Source organism: Ictalurus punctatus, chromosome 22, assembly GCF_001660625.3.
Source record: "Ictalurus punctatus breed USDA103 chromosome 22, Coco_2.0, whole genome shotgun sequence".
Classification (NCBI taxonomy): Eukaryota; Metazoa; Chordata; class Actinopteri; order Siluriformes; family Ictaluridae; genus Ictalurus; species Ictalurus punctatus.
Window position 1 is genome coordinate 14,678,797 of NC_030437.2, and position 26,172 is coordinate 14,704,968.

General features: G+C 40.5%; 1 protein-coding gene across 37 annotated transcripts in view; it reads left to right on the plus strand.

The window, feature by feature from the left end:
* Window positions 1–26,172, plus strand: part of camk2b1 (calcium/calmodulin-dependent protein kinase (CaM kinase) II beta 1) — a 73,515-nt gene that overhangs the window by 31,008 nt on the left and 16,335 nt on the right. For 6 of the 37 annotated variants that reach the window (XM_017451459.3, XM_017451464.3, XM_017451461.3 and 3 more), the window contains exons 7-16: window positions 6,054–6,156; window positions 6,927–7,010; window positions 7,122–7,216; window positions 8,016–8,138; window positions 8,250–8,333; window positions 9,095–9,137; window positions 9,613–9,708; window positions 17,081–17,118; window positions 21,314–21,346; window positions 23,957–24,025. In XM_017451459.3, coding sequence (XP_017306948.1) covers window positions 6,054–6,156; window positions 6,927–7,010; window positions 7,122–7,216; window positions 8,016–8,138; window positions 8,250–8,333; window positions 9,095–9,137; window positions 9,613–9,708; window positions 17,081–17,118; window positions 21,314–21,346; window positions 23,957–24,025 — 768 coding nt within the window. Of the gene's footprint in view, window positions 1–1,674; window positions 1,748–6,053; window positions 6,157–6,926; window positions 7,011–7,121; window positions 7,217–8,015; window positions 8,139–8,249; window positions 8,334–9,094; window positions 9,138–9,612; window positions 9,709–17,080; window positions 17,119–21,313; window positions 21,347–23,956; window positions 24,026–26,172 lie in introns of all 37 variants that reach the window. The other 31 variants (XM_053674289.1, XM_053674290.1, XM_017451462.3 and 28 more) reach the window with 14 other exon arrangements.

Genomic DNA, 26,172 nt, shown 5'->3' on the forward strand with positions numbered 1-26,172 from the left:
CAGAAACATCACACGATTGTGTTCTCAGTATGTGTATTGATATATCTATCTGGTCCAGCATAGATATATGTTGACCTGTACATAGTTTGTATCCATCTCTCCCTCAGTTTGCGTTTGTCTCCTGAAAACCCCCCCCCAAAACCCCCCGTTTTGTTCTTATGTAAGTGTGTCTGAATTTTTCACAAGGGAAGACAAGAGAACGTTTTGTTCTTTTTTATTCCGGATAGTGAAGCCATGGTTCTGTTGCTCTGTCCTTAAATAGGTTCTGCCTGATATGATTTCTGTAATGAACTTTAGAGCTGAGAGACATGCAGCGATATATAGAGAGTACATTAAGAAGAAAAGAGGCAGAGTTCTCCACAGACACACAGCCTTGCCTTTCAGTTTTTGCTAATGCTGTATGACTAAACACAAGTTTTGTCAGTACTTAGTGGGATTAATGGTAATATTGGTCTCCCTGATGCTCTGAATGTGTATCAGAGGTAAAAACAGACGCTTAAAACAGCACAGTATACAGTATAAGGCTATATTCCATCAACTGGATCAATCTCAGAATCAAAACAATGCATTCGTTTACCCTGAGATTATCTTTAACACATGCGTTCATGATTAAATGCACAGTGCCAGAATAAAAGGGCAATTAGCAAACTTTAATCCAAATTCACAAGTATCCCTGTTGAACGTAAAGAATTAAATGAGAAATCGTGATTGCAGTTCAAATATAAGCAATTATGCAGTCCTACCTGTCTGTACCAGCTATAAAGTTTGCCTATAAGCTATTCAGCTCCTATAAACGCCAGCCAATACGTATATGGGATAATAATAAAATGCTTTAAGAAATTCACTCTATGGCCAAAAGTATGTAGACACCAGACCATCACACCAATACCAATTCTGAGCGAAGAATTGTGTTGCATCAGAGTTGGAGCCACACAAATGTCTAAACTTACATGAAGACCTGGTTTGAGAAGGTTGGACTGGAAGAACTCGAGTGTCCTGCACAGAGCCCTGACCTCAACCCCACTGAACACCTTTGGGATGAACTGGAACACCGGCCGACTGCACCTCACCTCGCTCAACATCACTGCCTGACGTCTGAATGAAGACTAATCCCCACAGCCACACTTCAAAATGTAGTGGAAAGCCTTCCCAGAAGAGTGGAGGTTACAGGAAAGGAGGAACTAAATCTGGAATGGGATGTAACATAAAATAACATATATAGGTGTGATGAACAGGTGCGTAATTGAACCCTAAAAGCCAAAAAGCTGTACTCTTGAGAGTACCACTTCAGCAACCGGGAATGGTACAGTTGAGGTGTGTAGGTGAAATTAGTCCTTTTGAATGTACAAAAAATGTGCAGTTAATGTTTATGTGCAAATAATGTTTTTGCGAAAGGCCCACTAGACTATGCGATTGGCTTACCATGTCATATCTGACTGGGACAAATATAACTCGTGCTAACATGGCTTGCTGCACTAGTAGTCCATTTCTGCACAGCGTTAGCAGAGTCAGAGTTGAAATTCTTCTTCATGTTTGGAAGGCAAGAGCTTTGTGTCTGCAGAGATCCCCCTCCCCTTCCACCCTTTTCTCCCCCCTGTCCCAAATACCCCTGGCCTGTGCACGGGACTGTAGCGCTGCTCAGACTAACATGCGCCCCCTGGTGTTTGCATGCAGTCATTGCATCCAGCAGATCCTGGAGGCGGTGCTTCACTGCCATCAAATGGGCGTGGTGCACCGAGACCTGAAGGTGAGTGACAGGTATCATGTTGTCGTCTGCTGAGTAATGTGTGCGTAAGTGTGTGTATATGTGTGTGTCTGGGACTGGTGAGTGTGCTATTGGGAGTGGAAAAGCAGCTACCACTGTGTGGGATGTGTAGCTGCTTTTGGAGATGCCAATAATTGATAAATACGATCAACTTAATGGGTAGTGTAGTATTTGAAAGGATAGGGAAAGTTGTCGAAAGTTCTGCAAACTTCTACACTGCAGAGTTCAGCCTAAGATGTCACTGAGAACCATTTTTCCTACTCTGATAAAATATGAAAATTCTAGTCTATATCAATCCATGAGTTGCTTGTGTAGCTTCCATTAGCTTCCATATTTTAGCATTGTTAATTACACTTCCGGGCAAATGAAGCATTCATTCGCCATTGGGCTAGCGAATGAATTTACCATCCAACCTCTGCATTGGACTTTATAACAATAAGCACAGATATACGTTCCTTTAGTAAGATGAACATTTTATTCATCTTTTAAAAGCCACAGAGTCTCTCTTCATTCTGAAGGAAGTGCAAATTCTCGTCAAGCCCAGACAGGAAGTAGTGCTGAGCGAGAGCCAGTGAAGACTGCAGAGTCACAGACCAATCATCACACCTAGATTTCAGGGTACCTCTGTGACCTCTGACCCTCGCTGACATTCAGTGCGCATCATTTCAACCTACTTAACTAACTTTCTTCCTGCATTGCATCACCGTACAGCTGCAGTCAGACAGGAGGTAAAATGACTAACCGTATGGTGTTAATGATTCAGAGCTTTTTATCAGATTAAAGTGACGAGACAGAATTTTATTTGTTTTATGAGCAATAAGCGATACACTGTAAAGTAACCGTGCCATTAGATGGGTGGATATAGTTTCACATTTTGAACATTGTAAAAATCTCTCTGAGACTGTGTTTGAGGAGAAGAGTTTCCTGTGAAAGAGCAAGCTTTACACTAATGAGCCTTACTGGCTGTGTTATCTTTGAGTGTGTGTTCCAAAGTAACGCGTTTAAAATTGTTACTTGCGTTACAAATTTACTGTTAAGAAACCGATATTAAGTAAAATAATTCTCCACTTGGAGCAGTTTGTCCCTACGTAATCTTCAGTGAACAGAGGTGAGACCGATCAGACAGGGTTTAGATGAAAATACATGTAAACACTCGTATCTTAATAGCTGACAGTCTCTCAGTTCTGCCAAACACTAGCTCACAGTTAGCGTGAGGGGGAAAAATGGATATACTCCGATTTAAAAAAATAAATCGATTTAAACCAGTAAAGGGGTTGAAACTGAAACGGTAACATACTCTGATGCTGAGCAGGAAAACAAGGTGTTGTTTAAATGTCTGTATGAGTCCCAGTTTACGTGAACATGGTCTGAGCAGATCGTACGGAAAGGTAATATACTTTGCATGGCTCTGTAGCAGCTAAACCCATACAATGATCGATTAGCTGTGCCTCCCCTTGGCTAGCGACACCAAACCAGTTAGAAATGTTTTTATATTTTATCGGTCTGTTTGTCCTACAAACAATGACGACACCCGAGGCAAGTGTCACGATAAATCTGACTTCTTCTGATCACTCCATACATTGACGCGCGCTAAAATTACTGAAAGAACTGAGCTTCACTTTGTAGTGTATTTTGTAGGTTTGAAAGTAAAGTAATCTGATTACTTTTTACATCCAGTAACCAGTAATGTAATCAGATTACAATTTTAAAGTAGTAATTAGTCATCTGTAGTGGATTTCTTTTCTTTCTTTCTTTTTTCTTTTTTTTGAGTAATCTGCTCAACACTGGTCATGTTCCGTTTTTCTATTGGAGGGGGCTTAAATTAGATGAGCTGAAGCTGGTGGGTGTGAGTCATTAACATATTAATATTGCTGATTGCGAATATTAATGATTAATATTAATAACATATTAATATTGCTGATATATCGCTATGTTATACATAGTTATGATGTATTCTGCACTGATACAGATGTAGTGCAATACATGTAAGATTCCTGTCCCTAATGTCTGCATTGATTAAATACCACCCCTTCAACTGATGTTTGAATAGATAACACTGGACATGGTGCCATATTTTAAATCGTCTCTCTTGTGGAAAAAGCTCATCACAAGAGGTTAAACACATATTTGAACGTGTTGAACACTCACTTACACACACACGTACACACACACACGGCCTGAGTGTGATGCGTCATTGTTTAGTTTGCCAGTCAGGTCCCCTGAGTGCAGGGCCACTCCGGTTTCACGCTATCGATGTCTGCTTAAATTGGAGTGCCCTTTTGAATAGAGGCCTGTGACTCCTACTCTTGGTAGTGGGAATGCAGCAAGAGCAGCCTCCACAGGAATAAGAGATCTGTTTCATTCCAACACACACAGAGAGAGAGAGAGAGAGAGAGAGAGAGAGAGAGCGACCTGGGCTGCAGCAGGATGTGTTACTCATATAAATCTTTCTTAACTAATCTCAGTCAAAGTGTGCAAACCCCACTCAAGGCAGCTCCGCAGGTTTGGGAGTCTCTGAGTGAGTTCATGTGTGTGTGTGAGTCATTGTTTCTGTGTACATATAGCTGTGAAACGCGTTGTGCAGTTTAGAGACGAGTGTGGGGAGGCAGATTTTCCTGCACATTTGTGTGCTCCCTAAGGATCACGGTGCAGTTCAGAATTCCTCCTACAGTCCAGCCTCAAGACTTGGACGAGCTGTCTGTGTTCTGGCACTCAGCAGTGCTGGCAAGGTTAACCTCTCAGAAATAATGCTGCACTTCAGATATGTGATACGACCACGCTGTGGCCAATTAAATACCGGTAACAGTTTGGCCGAATACAAAATTGAACTTAAATGTAGCCAATTTGGTGGCTGAACGTTTGCTTCACCAAAATTGCACCGGTGCTCACTTACGAGTCTGGAGTTTAGGATTGTGCAAACATCAGGTCTTCTCACACATCAACTGGCCCAGATATACCTTTTGTGCATACACTGCTTCATTAAAAAAAAAGCAGAAAGCAAATATTCAGCTTAAATTGGAATCATATAATCAACACACAAAGGAAAGCGCTGTCTACCCTCTTCCACATACATGAGCTCACAGATGTCCACGACTGGCTAGCGTCACTCTGATTGACAGGGGAGAGACTGTATGCCCCTCCCACCCAGAGAGCACTGCTAATTGTGCTCCTGGTGCTCCTGTTGCTCCAGGCCATGGATGGCCGTCGCAACGTCAGGGTTAATGTATTATCTTTTCCTTCTGGACCACGCGTCTTAATCTGGTCCTGGAACCAGAAAAAAGATTCAGCTTCAAGATGGAGCTATGACTGTTTGAAATCAGCAACATCCTCCCCCCTCCCACCCCCCCTGCACATTTTTAAAGATATGTCCAAAGCCACATAATAAAGTTTGCTTGAGATTATTGCACAACCCAATATGGTTTAAGACAGGATGATTCAGACAGCGAGGCAGCTACACACTCCCCTTATTTGTTAGCTAGTTCAGTCTCATAGATCTAGTGCAAAAATACAGACGCAAACATCAGACACTAAAACATATCTTGTTGGCATTTCACAGAAATCCTCCACCTTACTGGCTATAATGAGTGGCGCAGATATCTGTATATGTACGAGAGGGTAGAAAGAGCCATGAAGGTAGACTGCAGAAAGCCAAATCCCTGCAATGCAGGAAAGCACCACGTTTAAACCGCAGTGGTGTGTTTGCTAAAATGTGCGTGTGTGTGTGTGCCCATAGATTTGTCTGTCTGAGGTACTAGAGACTGTTATATGATTTTGTGTGTGTGTGAGTGTGTGTTTGTACTTGTGTGAAGTGTATAGAGTCCTATGGGGGACGGCATGTTATTAGTATCTGTCAGTGACTGAGAATAATGAGGCTAGCTAATCTGGGTCACACACACACACACACACACTCACACTTCCAATATCAGCAGAGGCAAATAATGACTTCACTCCTGCACTCCAGTTAGAAAGTTCTGTGTAATGTCCAATTTGAATTGACTAACTTCTCATCACCTTGCATTAAAACACCTGGGTAAGAACTAAGCATGGTTTTAACTGTCAAGTGCATCCATGTGTCTTTTTCCTAGCAAGTGAAAATGGGGAAGGTGTGAAATCTTAAATCAGTTGATCGTGTGTGTGTGTGTGTGTGTGTGTGTGTGTTTTGCTTTCCACAGTTTGTGTGCAGATGTTTGTCTGCATGTACAGTGTATCTGTCAGTCTGTGTTCAATATTTCTGTGTGTGTGTGTGTGTTTGTGAAAGTACTAAAATCTCTCTTTGCTCTCCATCCAGCCAGAGAACCTGCTCCTGGCCAGTAAGTGTAAGAACGCTGCAGTCAAGCTGGCTGATTTTGGACTGGCCATCGAGGTGCAGGGAGACCAGCAGGCATGGTTTGGTACGCGGCTGCACCGTAGTGTTGTCTCACCTTTTTAAAGCCCGTTTATTTACTTCTGAACAGCTCCTCTGTTTTGTGCCTATTAGTTATAATTCTCTTTCCACTGAGCTTGGCCTAAATTACGTACAGACGAGAGTTCTAAAAACTTCGCCCCAGATTCCAGAGCAGATAAAGCACGACTACTACCAGACTTTATTGTCGCTTGCAAAATGTCGTTAAAATATGCTTTGTGTTTTATTAGGTTTATTTAGCTTTTGCTTAGTAAATTTACTAACATAATTTTTTAAAGTAGCAAGTAACAAGCAACGCGGTGATATGAATTATACAATCGCTCCATTTTACTACTGTTTCTTATCAGATCCTTAAAGGAGCAGTAAGTAATTTCTGTGAGGCATATTGTCATGTCAGTAAAAAACACTGAAGTGTTTTTCCTCCCCTGTCTAATTCCACTGAAGCACCTTTGTATTCTATTGTAAGGCATCTTTGAAATTATATTATGATTTATTAATATTATTATTATTATTATTATTATATCTCTAGAAACGCTTAAATATCGCACACTTCACCAAATACTGCACAGGTGGTCATTAGCATAAATGCTTTGGAATGCTGCTTTAAGCATTGTACGTAGTTGACGCAACACTAGGCGTCGCCATACTGTAGTTTGTGAAGATGCATTATGAATACAGTTTAGGATTTTTTTTTTCATATATATTGGTTAATAGCAATAGAGGATTACTAGAAGTGTCCGTGTGTGTGTCAATGTGCAGGGTTTGCAGGGACACCAGGGTATCTGTCCCCTGAGGTGTTAAGGAAGGAGGCATATGGAAAACCTGTGGACATCTGGGCCTGTGGTAAACGCGCACAAACACACACACACTCACACACACTCACACACAGCCACGTACATTTGAAGGACCTGCACAGCTACACAAATGTCAAGAGCCTGTGTATGTATGTGTCAGGTGTGATCCTCTACATTCTGCTGGTTGGTTATCCTCCGTTCTGGGACGAGGACCAGCACAAACTCTACCAGCAGATTAAAGCTGGGGCTTATGATGTAAGTTCACACTCTGTCTCCTCTCTCCATCTTTTCTTCTCTTTCTTCTCTCTCACACGTCTTAAATTCTATCCTAGTTAGAAATGGATCACCCACTAACCCAAGCCACCTTTTATCTTATAATAATAATAATCATCATCATAATAATAAAAGGTTGGTAAAAATGTTAACAGTTAGGGCTGGGTGGTATGAAGATATAATATAAATATCCTGATCAATCGTCACAATACACTTTTCTGAGATACCGTGATATCTTTTTATAAATGCAAACTGTCTGGAAGAAGCTGATTTGATGTTAAAATGTAGTAATCTATACAGCTGTATACATTTTTAGTGTTCATTTTTCATTTTAGTCATGAATAAAAATATTTTTTTTTCTTGGATATAAAAGAGAAACCTAAATCCATTTTTGTTTAAATCCATCATTGAACATTTCTGTTTATTTATATATATTTTTAAAAAGCAGAACTACTGTGTCGCTGGCGAATTTTTCTGAATATTTATCACTGAGCGAAGTCACAAGAATATACTGTAATGTATTTTTATTTAAGATGTGCCGTGTATTTATAAACAAATTTGAATCGTATATTTGCTTCTTGAGACATCTGCTGTATTATTTATTTAGTTATTTATTTATTTAATCTCAATTGAGTAAAATAGCAGTCTTCAATAGTTGTACCAGTTACAGTCCTGTCATTTGCTTCGAAAAAGAGATGTTGACGTTGATTGTAGATTACTATGATTCATCAGTAAGGGTGTGTGTATGAGTGTGTTTGACGTTCTTAGTTGTTTTGGCTAGTTTCCATCTCCAGAGTGGGACACAGTCACTCCTGAAGCCAAAAACCTCATCAACCAGATGTTGACCATCAATCCAGCCAAGAGAATCACTGCACAGGAGGCTCTTAAACACCCATGGGTTTGCGTAAGTACACACACCATGCACAGGTGATACCATTATATGCGTAAACATTCATCTAGATTATGCGCAGTCATGTCGATATCGTCACTTAGTTCTCTTTGCTTGTCTCCTTAGCAACGCTCTACAGTGGCCTCCATGATGCACAGACAAGAGACAGTGGAGTGCCTGAAGAAGTTCAACGCAAGAAGGAAACTCAAGGTGTGACACACACTCAAGATGGCTGTTTGCATGAAATTACCCATGGGAGAACTTTTCCTTACTGATATTTGCATGGACATAATCATCCATGGCTTGGGATTCGATTGAGTCCCAAATGGCTTTCTGTTTACTTTACTGTACACTACTGTTCACTACATAGGGTATAACATTCAGCCACTTAGACAATTTACACTTAATTAGAAAAAATGTATGTAATTGAATCATTCATGAAGTTTATAGAGCATGTGAAATTTGTTAGCCTTAAGTGAACACATTCTCAAATATTATAATATCAGATAGTATTAACGGTAAAATTCATTTTAACAGTCCTACTCTGAACCCAGTTCCACCTGAAGGTTTTATGCTGGACAGTAGGCCAGGTCTGATTCAGTTTGGTTTAGATTCTTCCTTAAATATTCCTCTAGCTCTGATCAGATTTAGAATTCACCTTTATGTTTCGTTTCTCCACCTCTAATATTTAATGCGTTTTGGTTAGCATGTCCCCCTGCTTGAGTTTGTCTTCCTACTTTATTATCTTTACTCTTATTTGTTAACTGGGTAAGTTAAGTCACCCTGGGCCTGTTTTGGTTTTATTCAAGTTTAAAGCTTTATTTTGGTCTGGGCTCAGGCAGGACGTTCTTCTGCTATATCCGGGTCACGTTCAAAACGTTCGTCCCAGTTAAAACCGACTCACCAACACCTACACGCTTCTTCACTTCCGTCTTTCTTTCTGTACTCTTACTCTTGCTCTCACCTCGTAGGGCGCTATCCTGACTACCATGCTGGTGTCCCGAAACTTCTCTGGTAAGTCATTTGGATTCTGCATTACGTCAAAATTCTGGTTTTAGTTGTTGTTTTACAGTGCGTCATGTTCTTCACTCGACTTTTTGACAAGTCTGATCGTCACGAACCGTGTTTTCAGGGGCTGATGCGTCTCTGAGTTCCTTCATGTCCTTATTTGCTTCTGTCGTCCGTTACGTCGTCAGAAACCTGTCTCTGTGTGCATCCATGCCTTCTAAAGAATCGTGTCCGTGACAGTTTTTCTGTCTGAAGCAGTGCCACTGCGGATGATTTAAAACGAACATCTGATGTGATAGTTTTGAGCGGGGATCATTTTCACATGCTTTCTTAAAGAACAAATAATTCTCTTTTCTCCTTTGCTCTTAGACTAATAAACAATTCTCTCCTCCTTGTGCTCTTTCTCCCTTTCTATCCCACCCTCTCTCTCTCTCTCTCTCTCTCTCTCATTTTGTGTGTGTGTGTGGACGGTGTGTGTCAGTGGGTAGCAGGCAGACCACGGCTCCGGCCTCGGTCACTGCCGCCGCTGCTGCTGTTGCTGCAGCAGCAGGCACCACAGCAGGGCTGGTGGAACAAGGTAGCAGAGTCCCCGAGGGGGCCTTCTCTTCTCCTTCTGTCCTCTTTTCCACACTTCTCCCCTGTCCTTGTTTGTCCTTCATCCTCCTCCCACTCTTCTCTCTCCCTTATTAAAGAAATACTCCAGCGTTTTCTTTTTTAAACCTAATCTCTATCTGTTCCGACATGCTTTTCTCTCCCTGTACTGAGAAGACAACAGAAAACCTCTTCACGCAAAACTCGCTTGTAATGGAAGTTAGTGAATACTGTCAACAGACATATATACAGTATACGGCTAATTCATAATAAAAAATGAGAGCCATCATAAAACGAGACAGGCATGAGTCTCTGAGCAATCATAATCCATAACCGTCTGAAAAAGTAGACCAGTCTCTGACAGGAATTAAACACAATGGGGCATGCTGTTATAGGAAAAAGACGAAGCCCTGAAGTATTTTGTTTATCTTATACCACAGCAGTTCGCCAAGGAATATATGGGAGTTTTATTTAGTAATGAATGACATCATCTTTTTTTTTAATCAGTATATACAGTAGTTACACCTAGTGTAGAATGTCCACAAACCAAGTCAGTTCCTATTAGCACTAAAAACATTCATTCCCTCGATAGTTTCTCTTATTTTTCTTTCTCTCTCTGTGTTTTGAAGTCATTAAGAAAAAACCCCCACAGCTTTTCATGTTACCAAGACAACTGGACAGTGCAAAGTCCTGAAGACACTGGAGAACCCTTCAATAAACATAAATGTTAAATAAACTCTTTAGTGTAAGTCCCCTGACAGAAAATTTCACCATTTCATTGATTAGAGTTTTTCTTTGTTAAATAACACCACATTAAAAAAAAAACTATTAAAATTATGTCGAGTACAACACGCTGTACAAGTGAATGAGATTTTACTGTAGAAATGAATGACTTGCATGAATCAATGTTTTTTTTTTTGTTTTGTTTTTTTTACATTTTTTATTATTGTAGCTGGAACTACTGTTAGAGCAGCTGTTACAGGACACCTGCTGTTATTCAACACTTTCTGACCAATCAGAATCAGGAATACAGCAGCACTGTGATATAAATATGTTTAGAGCTTAATTTAGTTCCCAAGAATCTTTTTTTTTTCTTTTTTTTCTTCATAATATTTTTGACCAGCCTTTCATTATACATGAGTGTTGCGAAAGCAGATGTTCTGTTCCTAAACACGTATCCGCGCTAACCACATGCGCAACAGATGAGATTAAGTTAAAAAAAACAACAACCGTGGTTTATTCCTTTAACTTCCTCTCTTTTGCGTGTCCCCTCTCTTTCCCCTTACCTCTATTTACCTTCAAGTCTTCTTCCTATATTCTCTTCCTGATTTCACAGACCCTCTCCTCTCTTCTCTTCTCCTCTCCTCTCCCCTCTGCATCTATACTTTTTTTTTTTTGTCCAGTTTTATTGTTTCCCACTTTGCATGAAGCTAAAAGCATGCGCCACCCACAGTGGCTCATCTTTACCTTACTCTTCTTCCTGTCTCGCATTTCACTCCTCCATTTGTCTCCTTCTGCTCATCTGAAGTTTTTCCTCTCTTCATCTCTCCTCCTTCATCTCAGCTGTCGGCTATAATTGTCGATCATTTCATTTTCTTCACATCACAGAGGCACTATTCGTTTCCTCTACATCTCTTATCAGTGTTTCTCGATTCGATCTGTGCGTCCATGTACATCTCGTTTAGATGACTCTTCTCTCGTGTCTTCATGGCGTCACGTTTCATCATTTTCAGTCTTTGAATCTCTTTTCCTGTCCCTCTGTATTTGTATGAGACTGTGAAGTTCACCCTGAAAGTGGGAATGGAACGGGCTGCCTGCTGCTGTACTGAATGTTGCATGAGCGACTGGACTAACGCATGATCACTAATATGTTGGGATGTGGGGAGTTGTCTGTTGCAACGTTTGCATTGTGGAAACTTTGTGGTAAAAAGAAAATGAGACTGATGGAATTTTTTTTTTTTTTTTTGGATGGGTGGAGAAAGATAACTGTGCTTTTTGAGTAGCTTGACACTGTGGTGTTGGTGGATGATATCCACTGCCTCGGATGTTTCATTTATTTATTTATTTTTTTATGCGTATGCTTTGAATACAAAATGCCTGAGAATTATTTAGCATAATTACCACCACACCATAAGTCCACACTGTTTAGTGTGATAAAGTGCAGCTTCTCGTGTGAGCTAGCTGTGGCTGTCGCTTTGTGCAAAGGCTGTGTTTCATATTTGATGCAGCCTGCTGCAGTCAAATATCCAAACCTGCCGTTTTTAAGCGGTAACGTCGTGTTCGTTTGAGCACGTTGGAGAGCCCTCGTTTTGAGACGGGAGTGGAGAGCTGGTGCTCTCAGCTGGAGTGGTGGCTGTGGCTCAGTGTAAAGGCTGCGCTTCATATTTGATGCTGTCTCCACACGCCTGCGATCAAATATTCATGCCGCACCGTCGCTATCGGTTAGCCACTCTCCCTCCCTCTTCTGCTCATCTGTGGCGCTAGCAACATAGAATCGAGAACCACATCTGGAATCTGAACGTCTTCAAATATTACGTACGCAATTTGGTGTTTGTCGTTTACATGGCAGAAAATCTTTACAATGCGATAGCTGTAGTTCATTTTTGTATCTTTTTGTGGCTCTCCTTTTGATTTTTTTTTTTATATCACAATTGGGAAGCCTCTCTGAGCAATGAGCATCTTCACATGTCGAGTAAACCATGAGCAAGTTTTGACAGAAGATGTCCATCTCACCAAAAAGCGTAAAAGGAAACAGAAATTAGACAGAAATTTCCCAGCATTGACAAAAGAACAGAAATATATATATATATATATATATATATATATATATATATATATATATATATATATATATATATATATATATATAACACTTATAATGGAAGTCTGTGGTCTTTTTATGAATTCCATTAATAAATGTTCCGAAGAATCGTTAGGAGATCGCAAGCTCAAATTTCTCACAATGTGGCCTGAAGTCAACGGAACAAGATTGGTAGTGCTCTCTGGGTGGGAGGGGCATACTCTCGCTCCCCTGTCAATCAGAGTGACACTAGCCAAGAGTATGTTGTGCAGCATGGGCAGCAGTTTGAAAAGATGATGTTGGCTGGCTTCCGATAGCCTTTTTTGATGTATGATGGGGTGAGTGGGTGGGAATTGGCAGGTGACCAGATTGGGGAGAAAAATGGGGGAAATGCGGAAAAAAATCAAAACAAGTTACAGTGCTGTGTAAAAGTATTTCCTGATTTCTTCTGTTTTTGTGCATATCTCACACTAAATAGTTTTAGATCATCAAAAGAAATACACCATAATACAAAGGCAACCTGAGTAAATACACAATACAGATTTCTTTACATTTTTCAATGAAGCAAAAAAAAAGTTATCCAGCACCTATCACCCATGTGAAAAACGAATTGCCCGCTTAAACTTAAAATCTGGTTGTGCCACCTTCAGCAGCAATAACTGCAACCGAATGCTTCCGATAACTGGAGATCAGTCTTGCACAGCACGTGGTGGAATTTTGGCCCACTCTTCTTTGCAGAGCTGCTTCAGTTCAGCCACACTGCAGGGTTTCCGAGCATGAACTGCCCGTTTAAGGTCCTGCCACAGCATCTAAATTGGTTCAAGTCAGGACTTTGACTAGGCCACTCCAAAACTTTAACTTTTTATTTTATTTATTTATTTTTAAAGCTATTCAGAGTTTAACTTTCTCCTATGCTTTTGATCATTGTCTTGCTGTATCATCTAGTTGCGCTTGAGTTTCAGCTTACGTAATGAAGACCGGATATTCTCCTTTAGGATTTTCTGGTAGAGAGCAGAATTCATGTTTCCCTCAATTACTGCAAGTTGCCCAGTTCCTGAAGCAGCAGAGCATCCCCACACCATCACACTTCCACCACCATGCTTGACCGTACGTATGATGTTCTTTTTGTGGAGTTCTGTGTTTGGTTTACGCCAAATGTAACGGGACGCCTGTCTTCCCAAACAGTTCCATTTTTGACTCCTCAATCCAAAGAACATTCTCCCAAAAGGTTTAGCATCATCAAGGTGTGTTTTGGCAAAATTCAGATAAGCCTTAATGTTCTTCTGGGTTAGCAGTGGTTTTCACCTCACCACTCTTCCATGGATGCCAGACAGGCCTTTATTGATGCAAGAGAGGCCTGTAGGTCTTTTGATGTTGCCCTTGGTTCTTTTGAGACTTCCTGGATGAGTAATTGTTGTTCTCTTGGACGAATTTTGGAAGGTCGACCACTTCTGGGAAGGTTCACTACTGTACTCAGTTTTTCCATTTGGAGATAACGGCTCTCACTGTGGTCCTTTTGAGTCCCAGAGTATTTGAAACAGCTCTGTAACCCTTCCCAGACTGATCTATTTCAATCACCTTCTTCCTCATCATTTCTTTCAGCTTTGACATAGTGTGTTACTGGGTAAGACCTTTTAACCAAATTCATTCTGTTGAAAAAGTTCTATTTAAGTGTTGATTTGATTGAACAGGGTTTGTAGTAATCAGGCCTGGTTGTGTCGAGTCCAGCTGAACCCCATTATGAATGCAGTTTCATAGATTTGGCGAATTAGTAACTACAGGGGTAAATACATTTTCACACAGGCCCAGTTGGTATTCGAGAACTTTTTTGCTTCAGTAAATAACATTATCATTTAAAAACTGTATTTTGTGTTTACTCGGGCTTCCTTTGTTTTATAGATTTTGTTTTAATTTCTGAAACAATTTAGTATGAGATATACACAAGAACAAAAGAAATCAGGACAGAAATCATGGAAAAACAGGGCAAATACTTTTTCAGAGCACTGTATGTACCAACTACAAGAATACCAAAAGACCTTACCAGACAATAATAAGTCATTCTGTTTGCTTAAATTTTCTCAAAAAAGGAAAAAAATTAACAAAAACGGGCAGAACCCAAAAAGTCAACAAACAAAAAGTTTTAAATTTGGAAATTTCCCCAAAAAATTCCAAAAACCTTTGAATAGTTCATAAAAGTGTTTTACAAAAATGTGTGTTATGCGTAAATTTTCAATGACTTCCTCAAAGACTTCCCTTAGGAGTGAGTTTGAACAGGATTTTGTGATTTTTTGTTTTTCTCATAGTCGTTTGTGTTCCTCATACATGCGCTTCAGATGCAGTAGATGTGAGATTCGGTTGATTTAGTCTTCCTTTACAGAGTAAAACTCAGTACTGCAGATTTTTTTGACCACTGCTATCCTCCTTTTTTCTTCCTCCTTTGTTCTCGCGCTCTGTTTATGGCAAGGTAAGGATCTCAACCCTCTCCCTGTCTCTCGCCATAGAGCAAGTTAAGTTTTCTCCACAGGAATCGCCGCACGATTTCTCACTCTCATTTCTTTGGCATTAGCAAATTAAGCCTAGTTCCTGGTTTCATAGGTCATGACCCTGACCCGGTCTGCATGGAAAGATGGCTAACTGAATTTATCATCAAGCTATCACTGTTCCATATCTCAAATGAGCAGTGTCGTTTAAAGGGATGTGGTTACTACTAGTACCGGAACATTAAAATCTGACCAATGTAATCTTGATCGTATCATTAGCCGTGCTGATTTGCGGTCATCACCACTTCCTTCCTGTCCACTTTGGCTGACTTTCAAAGCTCTGTGGTTTGACTGATTCAGCACAGAGCGATTTAATACAGCATAATCTGTGCGATTCTGTTCACCTTAAATCCACTGCGTTAAATACATAATCAACTCCTATGAGCTATGACCTGATTGAGTCAATGATGTGTGAGATAAGTGGCTTAGTAAAAGCATGCACCTCTTCAACAGTAAATGTATTCAAACACTGCCACAAGAAAACCTTTCCTCAAGTTGAAAGCAAGAAGATTGTATTTGTAATTTATACAGGTTTGAGGCATTTTCTTGATGATAAAAGCTTTTGAATCAACTTCGTGGCTTTTAAATTTGAGTGGTAAATGGTTTTCTTGTGTCACTGATATGTGAGTTTTGATATGCCTGTTTAATGTTCAGCAGTGCATTCTGACAGTTCTATATATATATATCATCTGTATAATCTTCATACTTAAGGCGTTTTCACACTTGGTCCGAACTTGGTTTGCGGTAATTTCATCCGTTTTCTGTTTAAATAAATAAATAAATAAATAAATATTTCACCAATATGGCACCAGCAAAAGCACAAGTGGAAAAGAATGCTGCTGTCTGGATGAGCAGCCATCGTGCAGAATACCTGCAAACAAGGAGACAATCTCGTATAAGAAGATTTTTAGAAAGGCAGGCTGGCAGGAAGACGTGCATTTTTCACGATGTTCTCAGTGCAAGCGATTGCACCACAGAAGTGAACTAACTGCACTGTTCCGCTCCTATGAAAATGTGGTTTTATATATCAGTAACCATGAGAAGTCTTTCCCCGGCATCACAAAAGTAGAAACGGTAAGTCACGTGACCAAGTGAATCGTGAATGGATACACACCTGGTGCAGAGTAGATCGCGGTTCAGGAGGCTTTCACACTGGCGGTTTAGTCCGAAACGTTGTGGGGCATAGAAGAGGTCCACTGCTGCGCATAATATCTGAGGCACATAACATAATAGCACCAAAATAATCGCGTTGTGTTCTCCATGTACGTTTGTGATGACATAAGATGAACGCAACTTCACCATGATTCGATAGAATCATGCGAGTCTGAAACCAGACCGACGCTGCGAGGGCAGCAACGCTGCGATCGGCCCTCGGGACTGCGCCCGGCTTCAAAAACACACGTTTTCACGCTTCAGCACTCACAGTCCCGAAAAACCCCAAGTGTGAAAACGACCTTATATGTCATTTATTGTTTAAAGGTGCAAAAAGGGTACTAAAAAGGGTTTCTAAAGAAGAGGACATCCTCATGATCAGTCTCTCTTCTGATTTCTGAAATGGTTGCAAGGTAATAAAGGTAATACTGTACGTAATAACCTCTGTGTGCTATTTCAGGAGCTTTCCTTTCCCCGAGCACCTTTAAGCAAACATCTTTTCAGCGCATAAACGTTTAGAGTGTGTTTAAAGAAACCCGTATAGGAGGAGACATCAGGGGCCTGTATGACTTTTGACATAAGTCTGTGTATGGATATTGATACCTGATCAGATTCAGATTGGTGGTCAAATTGATCAGAAGCCAAGTTTCTGAATTCTGAAGCATTTGTGGTTAAACTTAATACTAATATATATTTTTTTTAATGGAATGAAAAAGCGTGTCATTTTGGCTGAAGATTCTCGTAAATGGGAAACCGAGCATGTTATCTTTGACTTTGTACTAAGTTCTTATTTTTCTATAAGATGTGAGCTGAATTCGCTGCCAGTCTGCTGAACCTCTGTCTCTCTTTCCTGTCTCCTATTGCAGCAGCCAAGAGTTTGCTGAATAAGAAGGCTGATGTCAAGGTAAGACAACCTCCTGACCTTTTGGCACTTTTTGGAGACTGTAGTTTTTTCTTTTTTTCCCAGAGCTCTGTGATTTTCCCCATCAGTGTCAGCGTTCACGTAGCTGATGTGTGTGTGGCCGACGCCATTGTTCCAACATGGTTGCTTTCTGTTTTGACAGTTCAGTACATTAGCAGGGCACCTAATGTCCCTTTCTGTCTGTGTGTATTCATGTGTCTGTGTTTGTGCCAAGTCTGAATGATGGAGAGAAGATGTAATAGTGTTTTCAGCATTCAGAATACTGACCTTTATCTTTCAGCCGCCCTTTTCCTCCCTACATTTAGGGAAAACATCGAACTAAACCACTTTGCGGCACTTAATTGTCTATTCGTCATACTGATGCTTTGCTGCATTATACTTTGTTTCCTGTAGTGCCCGATTTAGTTCAGCTTCATAGATAGGATCAGTGCAGGGTTATGTATTATCGAGAACTGAAAACAGAGACGATGAGCTGGTGTTCAACTAAAAACAATTCATCTTACTTGCATCAGATGTAGGCGATCAGCCAAGACATGGCTGGTGTCCTCGTTATTTTCTATGGTTTTGCACTGGAGCTGTGATGCGTATGAAGGTAAAAAGTAATGGACATTTGTCTGAGCAAATCTTTATTACGTAAGATGTACGATTAATTAAGGTGCCTCGCACCTCTGGGGTTGGGGGTTCGAATGCCGCCACCGCCTTGGGTGCGTCGAGGGTTTCCTCCATGTACTCTGGTTTCCTCCGCGAGTCCAAAGACACGCGTTGTAAGTCGATTGTCCAACAAAGCTGCCTCAATCAACTTTAGCTATTCTGACTGATCACATTTGTTCTTAATGTCAGATACATATACAACGAAGGTCATCTAACGATAGACCTGCTATTAAAGAAAATGAGTACCTTTTAGCATCATCTTATTCCATCCTCTATTGGGGGCTTTTAGATGAGCATCGTAGCAGCGGTCACACCCTCACACTGCCAGAACCTTGTTGTCGATTGTCTTTCATCGCAGAGGCAGTAAATCAGCTGCAACTCAGCATATCACATTATGCGCTCTAAAACCACCGATCTCGACTCTCAACCAAAGAATTCTTTCACAACCTACAATTGTCACGTGTGACAGAAAAATCGGACTAAAAATCGTACAGTGTAAGCCCAGCTTTAGTTGTAAAACACATCCGCAAGTCTGTGAGACATTACTGCGGAACTGAATCCGGTTTAAAGCAGACATTTATGCAAAAAATGATTTGGGGCGGCTTTTATTACTCGTTATCCGACATAAGCTCCAGTGCAAATCACGCCAAACACGTCTCTACTCGTTTTTTTTGCGACAAATATGCAAAATTTGATTTTGCACTCAATGTTTTCTTATGCTTGTTATAGTGCATGCTTATTTGTTATACTGAAATAAGGATGCGGGAATTGAGAGTGTTACCAAACAGTAAAAATGGGCATTTATCTGATCAGCTAGGCTGTGACACGGACTCTCTAGGAGGATTAAGTGGACCAGTTAAAGTCCAGCACTTTGGAATCTGGAATAAGATTTTTGCAAAATGATGCCATTCACGCTCTGGAAAAATAAATAAATAAATAAATAAAACACTCCTTGCACAGGAAAATCCTCATCTCATTTTTATGTCTTCTTCTCACACACACACACACACAAAGGTTACGAGTAAGGTACGCCCCATTAATTATTCTGTAATCATTTGTGTCTATAATCTTAGCAACTATTGACCTTTTGCTCCACATCCCTGATGAACATCTGCTACACTATTGCACCTTGCTCCTGCGCAGTATGAGTGTATGTGAGTGTATGTGAGTGTATGTGAGTGTATGTGAGTGTATGTGAGTGTATGTGAGTGTCTTGTGAGTGTCTTGTGAGTGTCTTGTGAGTGTCTTGTGAGTGTCTTGTGAGTGTATGTGAGTGTATGTGAGTGTATTGTGAGTGTATTGTGAGTGTATTGTGAGTGTATGTGAGTGTATGGTGAGTGTATGGTGAGTGTATGGTGAGTGTATGGTGAGTGTATTGTGAGTGTATTGTGAGTGTATTGTGAGTGTATTGTGAGTGTATTGTGAGTGTATGTGAGTGTATTGTGAGTGTATTGTGAGTGTATGCGCGCGCGAGAGAGAGAGTGAGTGCACATGCCAGCTGAGAAGAACTAGTTCAGATGGGAATATGAGTCCTGATCCAGGAATAGCCACAAGTCTGAACCCTGGAAACTCTGTGACAGAAATAGCACTGCTGTGCTCCTCTCATCGCCTAGCAACAGGCTCCCCCACGTCCTCCATCAGCCATTACAAATGCCGTCTCTTTCTCTCTCTTCATGACTACTGTTTTCCTTCCTTTCTTTTTCTTGGTTTATCCAGAGACGCACCTGCTCCTCTCCCAACACCCCGAACAACACCCAACCCCCCCCAAACCCACACTCACAGCATATCTGAACGTTACCGTCTCTTTCCTGAACAGACACGCTTTATATTCAGATATATGCAGCATTGGTGCTTATGTAACGCTGCATTTGAATTTAAATCATCTTTTGCTATGCTGCTTCAGCGACTGGAAAATGAGATTACTCGCTCAAACCTTTTACAGAGGATTTGATATTTGATCATTTTTTTAAACTTGTTCTTTCTAATGGGACATTTACATCTAAAAGCTTTTTTTTTTATCTTTATTTTTATCTGGTCAGAATACAATCCAGGTAGAATTAAGTACAAACATTGGAGCTTTGAAGCACAAATGTAATTAATATAGCACTTTATTATCCCACTGTCAGATCATTTCTATGTTCTCATAGCAAAAACACTGAGTTTAACTCATAACTACTACCTTAAAGTTTCAGGTCCCTTTGTCACTTCTGCTGATTATGCCTAATATTCCTGTTCTTCAGCTTTAAGTATCCCGTTAGGGACAGAAGTGACGTTATACTACACGGGTCACTATTAGACCAGAATGACTGCACATTTTCATTAAAAACAAATAGGCGAGATTAGACAAATCAATTCATGACTCCTGTCTAGCTGGAATGAAAACCTGCTACACAATAGGGCAAGATAGTATCTTTTAAAAAAAAAAAAAAAAAAAAGAGCAAATTTCAAAAGCGATACCGGAATGTAAATCATGATTTCGGAGCTTTTTCTGTCTAAATGCGATCTAAAAACTACTAAGTCCACAGTCCGATCACAGTAATCGCCCAGGTGGGGTGCCACGATCGCTCGTGATTGGTGGAAATACCAGGTCTGAGCAGAGAAGTAGAACACCATGACATAGAAGTAGGCGGTTACTTTTCTGTTTCATTGCGTTATTGCTATTAATGAGTTGAAATTAAAACTGTTGTAGTTCAATTTTTTTTTTTATAAAGATTTAGTTCTACATTTTGTAATAACTAAATGCCTCATGAATAAATAAATGCTCTTTTACGCTGCCTGCTGCATTCATAGAAAAAGTCAATAAATATTACATTGGATAATATTACCGTATTTCAACATTGTTTAGAATGAGAGTGGACTAATTTGCAGTCCGTTTTACCCTCCCTAAATACACGATCTGTCACGGATCAACGTCGATTAGGTGTTTATCGCAGGTAGCCGATTACATCCCTGCTCTAAACGGTGAGGTTAACTTCAGAAATAACCCAAACTGCAGGACAGTTTTTAGAAGTATACATTCTTCACGTGACCCTATATTCAGCTGCATCTGTGGTTAATAATTTGCTCCTTCTAACATTAACTGTTGCTCTTCTTTTCTGGCCACAAGTGCATCTCATGAAGCACTTTATTCCTTCTTGCTACAGCACGCACTTTCTTCTTTATTCTCCTCCGAGTAGAACACGTTGTTCTTCCACATCTCCACCTATTCGCTACACACTCCTTTAATTCCTCCTTTATTTCCCCGATTCCTCTTTCTGATTTCCTCATCTTTACCACCTGAAGGATGAGTCAGACCGTAATGTCTTGAACCCAAGTGTTCCTGGTACTGTATGTCACTCTCCTGTTTCCGGATCAGGTGTTTCAAATGTGTGGAGCAATATCCACAGAGCTTCCTGTTACCTCGGTTAATGATGGATGAGTGTGCCATTCATCAGCGAGTCGAATTTGTCACTTGGTTAGGACATTTCTTTTTTTGGACTTTTCTTTTGAAATTGATCACAATTTCTCCTTCTTTCCATCTTTCCAGAAGAGGAAGTCAAGCTCAACCGTTCAGTACATGGTGAGAACAAACTTCATTTATTTGATCCTTTATCCTATCTTTATCCTATCTTCCCCTGTTTTCCTCCACCAGCCTTCCACTTGAACCTGCCTAGAACTCCTCTATCCTCTGTCCTAAAGAAATGACGGTCCAGCTTACTTTCTAGTTGCTGCCATAAACTGGATTTCCGCTTCTTTTTCTGTGTCTGTGGTGTATATTCTTTCCTCTTGATTGCACTGGTGAATAAACAGTAAACCTTCTATCCTACTGTAACTGTCCTATGCTGAAGTAAGAAGAACTTTGCACGTCATAAATGCCTGATGATGCCCTCTGCTTGTTACTCAGGTTTCCTCACTCAGCTGAGCATTTAATCTTAACTCATTCTCACCACCTTCAACTCTTAATTTCTCTTAAGTGAAGTAACTACATGAAGCTCTGGACTGCACTCGCCACTTGGCTGAGTCTACACCACGGATGAGAAACCAATCCATCACTCGGGGGACCATACACACACATGCTGACCCACTCATTCACACACGCAGGAGTAATTTATTTTACCGAGTCCTCCGATTAGCATATTTGGTAGGTGGGAGGAAACCAGAGAACCCAGAGGAAACCCATGCGGACATAGGAAGAAGACACAGAGTAATGTGAGCTCATGATCAAACTCAAGCTCAGGCTTACGGTAGAAAGCGATTACGATAATACACTTTGATTTATATAGTACTTTATAAAAACAGTGTGCTATATACTGTGAATAACACAATTTATAAATTAAAAAACAAACGGTCAGATTTTCACAGGGCTAGCCAAGTCCACCGTGTGTAGGTAGGTCTTCACAGTCTTTAATAAAGCTTTTTTCATATATTTGTGCCAGTGGACAAAATGAACATCACTTAACTAGAGCAGTAATAATGTCCATAAAGTGCACATTAGCATAGAGTCATTTAAGTGCTAGTTATCTTAGCTCACTTTATTGCTGCTGTAGTTTACATAAAGTGCAGTAAGCTTCAGTATTAAAAAAAAAAACCCAAAAAACTAGAGTGGCCTATTTGTGTGCATTAAAACATGTGCATTAGTGGTAGGCACTTGAGCATATAAAAGAGACACTGTCGTATGTTTGTAAGCCAGTACAGATTTTTAAATACCGTTTCTGTTACATTCGGTCCCTCCGGGATTTTGCGATTGCAGAAATGAACGCAGAATCATGCAAACTCTACGATATTCAGAGGGGCGTGCAATTTTTCAAAATTACAGCAGATTTTCTGCAGATTCGGGACAAGACCGTTCATGTGACGTCATCACCACGCGCATTCAGCCAAAAGCCCCCTTTTGATTCACGTGCATCGCCATGAGTACAGCTAAAAGGTCTCGTTTACCAACAAACATCGCTGTAAAAGGGTCGTGTAAAACAATACTGTACGATTGCAATTTTGTTTTTCAATTGAAAGTAGTTTCCCCACAAAAAAAAAGCACAAGTTGCATTGCAAATTTTGAAGGAATAAAAAGCTGCAGTAATATCGAGCATTTTTGGCCACAGCAATCATGAAAAAACTCTGCAGAGTCCTGTACAGACTGTACAGTTGAGCAAGACTACAAAAGCAAAAGTGAAGTTACAAGACTTGCAAGTTGCAAATTAATGTTCCAATGAGGAGTTATGCGGTCTTATATTGTCTAATAAATAAACCATGCACAAAAAAGATTGCCAAAAGATTGTTTTAGGACCGCCCCGCCCCCCCCCCCCCCTTCATTTCTGTTAAAAGGTGCGTACCGCGATATATACAGTTACCGTCTAAAAATTTGGACAACATCCTGATTTAGCCTTAATGTCCATAGCAGTGTGTATGCAAGTGTATGTTAACTATTTGGTATGAAGTACGTTCTTGTTCATGTCCTGTTTTTATCTAGCAGACTTCACCTGAGGTGTTACGAATGCGGCGTCCCTGTGCTCAGTGTCCAGTTGTGTATGTGTGAACCTGTCACTTTATTTTTCCTGTTCCTGTCTGTTTCTGCTTTCTCTTGCTGCTTTACATGTCCACTACATACTCATAATCCCCAGAAAGGCTGCTTCGAGGAAAGTGTGTGCTTGTTACTAGTCTAGAGCTGGCGGTGCATTATATGAGCATCTGTTTATTTGGCCTTTCATTCATTTGTTGGTTTGTCAACATCTATTCTCAGCATATGTCTTCCTTCATAATGATGACTAATTTTTTTTTTTTTTTAACGAAATGAATATTACCCTGTGAGAGAAAGGGAGTGTTGGGTATGAATAGAGAAAAGTTAGAAGTTGAAAGCTTTATTTGGGCCAGAGTAAATAAGCATCACAGTATGATTTAATTATGATTTATGCATTTTTATTATGGATTTTTATATGTTTATACTAACCTCTCTCTCCCTCGATCAACTGCCCCTGAAGAACTTTTTGTCGCACATCAAATGGTTCTCTGACTTTGCGTATATTAGCTTTTATAGTTCTTACAGGTGTTACACACATACGCACACAGAATGACTGATTTGTGAGTATGTGTGTGTTTAGGTGTGTACGAGTGTGAAATGCATGCTGATCTCTTCCTCCATCACTTTAAACCTGATTCCTCTTTAACCCTGTGTGTGTTGTGTTTCCCTGCACAGCCCCAGACCAACAGCACCAAAAACAGCATAGTCACGAGCCCCAAAGGAAACCTTCCCTCTCCTGCACTGGTATTTACCTCTCTAAACCTTCCTTCCTCTCTCACTCTATTCCTTTACACCTCTCCCCCCCTCCTCCCCCCCTGTTTTTTTTCTTCTTCTTCTATTCTTCTTATCCTGCGTATGAGTTTTGTGTGGATGTGTCAGTCCCTTCGCTTTGTAGCTCTTTAGTCAGAACCACAGGGTTTTGGCTGGTGCGCTCTTTCTCTTCTAGTTTTCTAGGAGAATAATGTGGAAATGTTTCCCATTTATGTCTGTGGAAAATGGTAGCTAGCTCACTAGCACCTCACTAGCTATTTGTGAGCTGTTTCATTTAGTCATGATGAGCAGGGCTGTGTCCTTCTGTGCGTTTGATAGAGTCGTGTATTATAAATTTATGAACATGCATAGGAGTAGCAGTGGAGGTAGCGATGCAACGCGTTCACAACAGTAGCAGGTTATACAGCCGAAGGGATCTCAGCGGAGTCCACATCCCCCTGGCGGAGAAATGGAGGTTGTTGTGTGATTTCTGTAGATGCGCTCCAAAGGGAATCCATGTTGCGAAATGCTACGTTTTCAGAAAGTCGCCGTTTGACGCGATAGAGACGAGAACCACTGGAGTAAGGAACTGGTTGACAGTAATAGACCTTTTCTTAAAAAAAAAGCCAACAGTGAGGTCAAATCTGATTGGTCTAGCTGAATACTAAACTGGCAGCATTAATCAAGGGAGAACAAAAGCCAGTGGATATCTGAGTCTAATCAGGATGCTGAGTTTGTGTCAGGGTGTTTTTCCCAAAACTGGTAGACCTTTTAAATGCGTGTCTTTAATTCCAGACACAGTGGGGCTTTTTGCCTTATTCCGATGCTGATGCAACATTTTTTCCTTTGGCATATTTTCATTTCACATGTCAGCGTTTTTTTTCTTCCACATCAGCCAAGCATACGTAAGAAATATATTGAAATATAGTGGATATATAATAAGTATAATCAGATTTGAGGCGAGTGTGCTTTTATTTTACAAAGCCGGGCTGTAGAGAGGCAGCTGCATGGCGAGTGTGTGTGTGGTAATGAATGTGTAATGGTCTGCTGCAGTGGCTGATGCAGATGGCCTGGATTAATGCAGAGGAGTGTTTCAGGGTGAACTCAGAACCTTCAGCAAGTCAGCTCACACTAACACACACACACACACACACACACACACACACACACACACACACACACATACACACAGCTGCTGCAAAGCCTTGGAAGACTCATGCTTGAGTATCAGGGAGTGAACTCTGCTTGGAAGAATGACTAGCACTCGGACTCATACAGCAACCACAACACATGGCGCAATATATCAGCATATTTTTAGGGTCTTTCATAGTTGCACTTTAATGCAGTGTGTGTTGCTTTGCCTGCTTGTTGGTGCAGATCGGTTTACCCAACCTATATTGGAAAGGACTGTTTTTTTTGTATTGATATGGTGCCGCTTCGGGGAACAAGCAGGCATTTGGGAGAATTTCACTAATGTTCAGTAGATCTGACTCCCTAGATATACTTCTTTAAATCTTACCTAGCGACAAGAGAGAGCACTGTAGTATGTGTGTCAGCAGTAAATGTGTCCCATAGATTCATTCACATTTTTAATGTTTTTTTGTTTTTTTCTTGATAGTTTGTTACAGAATATGCAACAGGTATTTTATTGTATTATTTTATTTGAAAAGGTAAAAAAAGAAATCACTTAAAGCTTTATTGAGAAAACGATTGAAAATCATAATCGGTGTCTGTCGCATGGGTGAGAACACAGGCAGATAATCCATCCATATCAATCACGAACACACGAGAAAACACGGAGACGGAAAACAAGGTTATGTAATCAGTGAGAATCGATGAGACTCTTCACACTGAAACACAGAGACATCAGAGTATCAGTGGACACACTAATTAACACAACAGGTGAGCACAATCGGGTAACACACCAGTGACGGGACCGGGGCGGATACAGGACTGAACAGAAACAAAAGAGATGGTAACGTAAACACAAGTACATAACATGAACTCAAAACAACACATCACAAGAGCAGCTGAGAAACGTGACACACACTGATTGGAGGAATTCATGACTCTCGAAGATTCTTGTATAAATATTACATCTGGCGGTGTTTATATATGTGTGTGAGTTAAAAGTCCCCTTT